Raw genomic sequence first — 7,360 nt, forward strand, 5'->3', positions numbered from 1 at the left:
CCCGATATATTAGTTCACAGTCTTTGACTAAATATATAAGTAATTATGTAAATACCATAATGTAACATAACATGATATAACAACAGATAGGATAATGGCTTTAGAGAATCCAAACTTCTTTCTTTCTTTCTCAATAGTGAGATTTGCTCAAGGACAGCAGTATCTTCCAATCAAAAAATCCTATAGGGCTACATTCGTATCACTAGAGAAGCTGAACATTTTTAGGACTATTCAATTAAAAAGTATTGCATTCTGGGGTGCCTGGGTGGCTCAGTGGGTTAAAGCCTCTGCCTTCAGCTCAGGTCATGATCCCACTATCTTGGGATCGAGCCCTGCATTGGGCTCTCTGCTCGGCGGGGAGCCTGCTTCCCTTTCTATCTCTCTGCCTGCCTCTCTGCCTACTTGTGATCTCTGTCTGTCAAATAAATAAATAAAATCTAAAAAAAAAAAAAAAAAAGTATTATGTTCTGTACCTGTAAAGAAGGGACATAATTTTTTTGCATTCTCAGTACTTCTTTATATTCTAGAAGTTATTGAGCACCTTCAAAAAGCTTTTGTTTAGGGTGCCTGGCTGGCTCAGATGGTGGAGCATGCAACTCCTGATCTCAGGGATGTGATTGAACCCACAATGTGGGGCTTGAACGCCCCACATTGAGTATAGAGCTTAATTAAAAAAAAAAAAAAATCTTAAAAAAATTAAGGACATCTCGGTGGTTCAGTGGGTAAAATGTCTGACTTCTGTCAGGTCATGATCCCGGGGTCCTGGGATCAAGCCCTGCATCCATCTATCTATCTATCTATCTATCTATCTCTGCCAGATAAATAAATAATTAAAATCTATAAACAAGTAAATAAATAAAAATTTTTAAAAAATTAAAGGGGGCACCTGGGTGGCTCAGTGGGCTAAAGCCTCTGCCTTCGGCTCAGGTCATGCAGGGTCCTGGGATCAAGTCCTGCATTGGGCTCTCTGCTCAGTGGGGAGCCTGCTTCCCTCCCTGCCCCCCCGCCTGGCTCCCTGCCTACTTGTGGTCTCTGTCTGTCAAATAAATACATATAAATTTTTTAAAAAAAGAAAAGAAAAGAAAAAAAAAATAAAGGGATTCCTGGGTGGCTCAGTTGGTTAAGCAACCAACTCTTGATTTTGGCTCAGGTCGTGATCTCAGGGTTGTGAGATCCAGCCCCACACTGGGTTCTGCACACAGCAGAGTGTCTACTTGAGATTCTCTGCCCCTCTCCCCACCACCAGGTGCTCTCTCGCTCACTCACTCACACTCTCAAATAAATCTTTACAAAATAAATAAAATATTTTTAAAATTTAATAATAATAATAATAATTTAAAAATTAAAAGGAGGGGCGCCTGGGTGGCTCAGTGGTTTAAGCCGCTGCCTTTGGCTCAGGTCATGATCTCAGGGTCCTGGGATCAGGTCCCACATCGGGCTCTCTGCTCAGCAGGGAGCCTGCTTCCCTCTCTCTCTGCCTGCCTCTCCATCTACTTGTGATTTCTCTCTGTCAAATAAATAAATAAAATCTTTAAAAAAAAATTTTTTTAAAGGAAAAACAAAAAAACCAAATGGCTTTTATGTATGTTTTATCTGTCAGTATATACCTTATTAGAAATTAAAACTCATAAGTCTTTAAAAAATTACAATTAGAAACCCATTACTTGTTAACCTAAATAACATTTTCATGAAAAACAACTATGTTTTCACAAAAACAATATAGTACAAAGAATGGCATTGATTTACTTTTTTACGAATTGTATAGTGTCTGACTTAATAAAAGACAACTGGATTCTCATATGTGCCCACACATTCCAGTAGCTACCAGAGTGATGAAGCCATCACACATTATGCACCTTCTGGGACCTGCATTATGCACATTTGAGAGGGGTAGTGGAAAATCAAATGACTTAGAGTTGTGTGAAAACAAAACATGGTTTTGACTATTTGAAAGAATCTGGTGAATGCTGCTCTAGGCAGAAAATCGTACCTTTTACCTTTAATTCTGTTCTACTTAATGATGAAAGGAAGAGAGAGAATGAAAAATGAACCAAAGTGAAAAGGCCACGTTAATATGTTCCTGAATCATGTAAAGCAAAATGTGGTTGGTTGGTTTAGTACCATAAGTAGCCAATAGAGGAGTGTGAGTTTAACATATATGGCTGACATTGGTGAGGGCATAGTTTATATCATCTTAAACCAGAGATATTTTCAAGGCATAAAAATTTTAAGACATCGTGATGATGTCTTTTAGGTATACTGTGGTAGATTGGAAAAAGCATGGGGTCTTATGGTGAAGACATGGATTCAGACCCTGTCTTTATCTTTCAAGAGCTGTATAATTTTGGTCTAGTCACTTACAAGGATTCTGTCTTCTCATCTACAAAATAGAAGTGATGCTAATAACAGATCTACTTCACAGGGTTGTTGTGAGAATCAAAGAAGGTAGCATGCATGGGAGCACTTGACAAACTATAAATTGTTCTACAAATCTTAAGATTTCTTTAAAAGGTCTTTTCAATATGTTTTTATAGACTGCTTATACTTTAAGAAAAATTCCTATTTCCCCTCTTCCTCCATTAGAATGAAGTCCAAACTGCCAAGGAGTTTATTAAAATCATAGAGCATGCAGAAAATGAGTATCAGGTAAGATTTGGAACTGATTTTTCTAGATTTTTAGTACCTTATTATTTTGCTGCTAACACATTTTGTTAGGCTTCTCTTTGTCCTTTAAACATAAATATTGGTGGTGTTCAGTGTTAGTAAATGTGGAGACTGCAGACATTGTACTTATAGTCAAGGTTTCAACATTGGAACGGATTATAGCCCTAGTTTTAGAAATAATATAAGTGGGCTTCTTAACTCACTTCGGAGATGGGAGAGAAACTTATTAGGACTATTACATGCTGTCTCTCCTTTTTAGAAGACTCAAGCATGTCCTTTGACTACAGAATTACTTTCCTAGTCACAACCATCTGTTTTCATTCAAGCAACTTATCTTCAATTATCTATTGCAGACAGCAATTAGTGAAAACTATCAAACAATGTCAGACACCACATTCAAAGCCTTGCGCCGGCAGCTTCCTGTTACCCGCACCAAAATCGACTGGAACAAGATACTCAGCTACAAGATTGGCAAAGAAATGCAGAATGCTTAAAGGCTGAATGTAGGATTCTTCAGTATGTGGAAAGAAAGGATTTAACATGCGGTCATATGATAAATAAGTGATTTATAAACAAGAGTGATATTTTGCTAGGGCTTTCAGAGTTAACAGGTTTTCTAGCCTCATGAAATACTGTTGAACCTATAGCATTGTCTTGATTCTTTTGTGTTCTCTGCCTTGTAATTTTCTGTTTTCACTATATCTACTTGTAAAAAAAAATTTTTTTTTTTTAAATTCTGCCACATTTAATGATGGAGAGAGAGAGAGAGATCTATCCTGGAGTCATTTTACTGTTTAGAAAATTTTCCTAGCCATGAAGTTCTGTTACTGATACAGACAGGTAATATGCTCAGTACTTTTCTACCCCTGTCCTTCAAAGCACTTCTGGTACTTCAGTGGTTTTTACTGATCCACCAATAGCTAAAGAGGCTATGCTACAAACTAGCTGAATGGAAGACACATTCATCCTTCTCCCTCTGACTGCTTTGATCATCATTTATAGCATCTCATAACCATAGTTTTCAAAAGTTTGGATTGGGCTTTTCAGGTCCTTTTGTGGGACAAAGGAAGTTTTCTGGAAATTCCATTATAGTCAGCTTCTCTGGGGAAGTTGTTTTTAAATCCAAAGACTTGAACCACATTCCCTGCACATGAACGTGTTTGCTTTTTTCTCTTCCCTCATTGTCTCCTTCCCATCTAGTACCATTTTAGTTACAGACATCTGCATTTTTAGAAGGGTTTTACCCATTTATTATTTTTTATTATTGTTCAAGAACTGCTGACATACTAGGGATGTAGTCGAGTATAAAACTTGAAAAATGCAGATGTTGAAGGAATAGTAGGTATCTTGTGCTTTAATACTTTGTGGCAGGATTGTACTATGAACAGATGAATCAAACAACTATGTACATCACAAACAAAACTAAAAATGAACCAAAGTGAAAAGGATACGTTCCAGGCAGTATCTTTCTATTGTAACCTGTTATTTAAGGGAATACTAGTGATTTGTTCTAAATGGGATGTAAAACTTGTTCCAAATTACTCTTCCTCAGTCCTGCCTGCCAAGAACTGAAATGTAACTGTGATATAGCAACCCTTCCCAGGTATATTGGCAGGTATATGTGTGATCTCGGAATACACAGGTGACATAGATATGATATGACAACTGGTAATGGTGGATTCATTTACATTGTTTACACTTCTATGACCAGGCCTTAAGGGAAGGTCAGTTTTTAAAAAACCAAGTAGTGTCTTCCTACCTATCTCCAAATAAATGTTAAAAAAGAAGGGTGTTTGTGCTTCAGCTTTGTTTTTGCTCAGTAATACAGTCAAGCAAGTTTGTTTCCAAGTGACCTGTTGAGCTGTGTAAGCATTTTTGTTTATTTCAAATAAAATATATTTGTATTATGTGTCATTCATACTATCCATTCATATCACACTATCCTCTGTATCAGGTAGTTCAATAGAAATATACCTGTTTTGTTCTTAAATTGTCTGAGTCTCTCCTTTGCAGTCCATCTCTTCAGTTTTTGTTCTCAAGGTAAGGTAGAACTGTGTTAGGTCTTATTTGATGAGAATGTTCAGGGTTCTGAAATTGGTTCCTATTACATAGTCAGTGATATCCAAAGACTTGGAAAAAATAGCTTTTTTTTTTTTATTCCCTCCAGTCTGAGCATTGTCTCTATGGATAATACTGATTTCTTCGCCCAGAGGCCACAAATGGTTCCAGGTTTGGATTCTTTGGGCGTTTCTTGTTTTTTGTTTGTTTGTCTTTTTTTTTTTTTTTTTTTTTTTTAAAGATTTTATTTATTTATTTGACAGAGAGAAATCACAAGTAGGCAGAGAGGCAGGCAGAGAGAGAGAGAGAGGAGGAAGCAGGCTCCCTGCAGAGCAGAGAGCCCGATGCGGGACTCGATCCCAGGACCCTGAGATCATGACCTGAGCCGAAGGCAGCGGCTTAACCACTGAGCCACCCAGGCACCCTGTTTGTTTGTCTTTTAAAAGTAATCTCTACTCCCAGCATGGGCTCAAACTCACAACCCTGAGATTAAGAGTTGCATGCTCTACTGACTGAGCCAGCCAGGCGCCCCAAAGTTTTTGTTTTGTTTTCCATTTCTAGTTATCTCCTCTGTCATTGAGAAAGCAAGGCCCAAGTATGGTTGTAGTCACTAGGCAGGAAGTAGAAATGAAACAATCCCTGTACCTTGAGCTTGGGTGATATTTCACCTTGGCTTAACTCTAAATGCAGCTTTCCTTCCATGCAAATCTGACTTAGCTTCAGACATGAGAAAAAGGCTTTTATCCTGGTTCTTAAGAGAGAACCAGAGGAGTTTCAGTGATTCACATTCCATCTAAGGCCAGTTCAAAATTTCCACCTTTTGGGGGAACATTTGTTGTACAACATTCTGTACTTGTAGTGCAAGCAGACTCAAATGTTCTTGCCTTTAACTTACTAACTCCCATCAGCCTGTCCCCAGCCTATCCCATCCATTTCCCTAGCCCAGACAGACTTTTATAAAAACTCTTAATCTCTTGGCCATCTGAAGCCCTTGGTTACTTGTATAATCGGGAGGAAGTCAGCCCTTCTTGCCAAGTCCTGCAGAGACCTGACTTCCTTAACCTCCTCCAGCAGAATATTTGCTTGAATTGTGTCCATTTTATCGTGCAATGCTGCAATCAGCCTGTGGGATCCTAGGGCAAAGGTTTCTCAGCCAGATGGAAAGCAGTTTTCTGTGAGGCCTCACTCCTCTATTTGGATTTGAAATTACACTGCTGAAAACCATTTGTTTCATTTGAGCCTGGGTGGTTATGCTGCTGTTAGTTGCCTAGTTCCAGGGCCTGTTCTCTTTGATAATCTGGAACTTTGATGCTGGACTCATCTGGGTTCACGACATGCTTGGCAAACCTTGGCACATTTTTCTCCAAAATCACAAAAAGACTGATACATATCTGAATGTCAATTTATAGTTTTATGATTTTATACAGAACTGCAAAGCTGCCTACTGCTTGGAAGAGCAACGAAAAAGGAGGATTGGTAAAAACAGAACAAAACTGGATGGTCCCATAAGATAAGTTGAGCTAGCTAAAATTCTCCCTTGAACAGAGAATGTATAAAAAGACAGTAGATATTAGCTGAGGATAGAAACCGATCTCATACCTCTTCAAATCCAATGTATCAAAGAGCACCATTAAACATAAGAACGTACTACTGATCCTCCTTATTCACAGTAAGTGTAAGGTTGTTCGAAAACACTGTTTGCAAATACTTAACACTCCTCTTAGGGGAATACGGGGTGATGTTACTGGGAACTTCTGGCCACAACATTTTGGTCAACAGATCAATACATGATCTTGTTTTATATGTGTTTCTATTTAAATCATTTAATATACATTGTTTATTCATTAACATTGAACTCCCAGTCAACAGCACTATACCTCCTGCCTGACAAAGCTTACCTAAAGGGAATTTTCTCTGTAAGACCTATTGCAGCATTGTGCTTAGGAACATGAGACAGCACTGCCCCACTACACAGGCGTGGGGACTATTTTAAGCAGACAAATCAACGAAAAGGACAAATGCAAAGGTAAGAAATGACACCACAAAATAGACCATGAAAAGGACATTTGTTTATAAAAGGAGCTGAAACAAGAAGGCAGAACATTACCTTGTTCCATTTCAGCTAGGACCACCTATACTGGACAACTTGAATTTGTTTTGCCGCTCTGCATATGTCCACAAATGACTACAAAGGTACCACAAGTACCAATTTGGTGGTTTCGAAGACACTTAAGGGAGTGGTGAACTTGGAAAAGACACAATCTGCAAATAACAAGGATCAGCTGTACCTGCCACAGCCTCACCAATGTTAGCATTCAGTTGAAGTGTTGACTTCGAGTTGTCTTAAGGACTACAGTCTGGTTGGAATACCTGAACTGGGAGTACACTGAAATAATGAATCATAGAACCCAAGTAACTATGAAGTAATGAAGAAAATACAGAGCTTTAAATAGTCTCCAAAGTAGCTCTCTTGGGAGGCTATTATGGGTTTATTGTGTCGCCAGCCATGGTTAACTTTCAGATTCCCTTCAGTGTTGTTTGGACCCATACAAAAATCAACCACTTTTGACTCTCACAAGTGCAGATGGATTTGGGGAAGGTTTCGAGAAGTGAGGCCTAAGCTGGATGTGAAAGGTAG

At 38.5% G+C, this 7,360-nt stretch overlaps 1 protein-coding gene across 1 annotated transcript in view; it reads left to right on the top strand.

Annotated features, from left to right (window-relative positions):
* CAPZA1 (capping actin protein of muscle Z-line subunit alpha 1) overlaps positions 1-4,578 on the top strand; it is a 47,781-nt gene extending 43,203 nt beyond the window's left edge. Inside the window, exons 9-10 of the mRNA XM_059375754.1 lie at positions 2,584-2,646; positions 3,018-4,578. Coding sequence (XP_059231737.1) covers positions 2,584-2,646; positions 3,018-3,158 — 204 coding nt within the window. The 3' untranslated portion in view covers positions 3,159-4,578. The remainder of the gene's footprint in view (positions 1-2,583; positions 2,647-3,017) is intronic.
* The last annotated feature ends 2,782 nt before the right edge of the window (positions 4,579-7,360 follow it).

Source organism: Mustela nigripes, chromosome 14 (genome assembly GCF_022355385.1).
Source record: "Mustela nigripes isolate SB6536 chromosome 14, MUSNIG.SB6536, whole genome shotgun sequence".
NCBI classification, from domain to species: Eukaryota; Metazoa; Chordata; class Mammalia; order Carnivora; family Mustelidae; genus Mustela; species Mustela nigripes.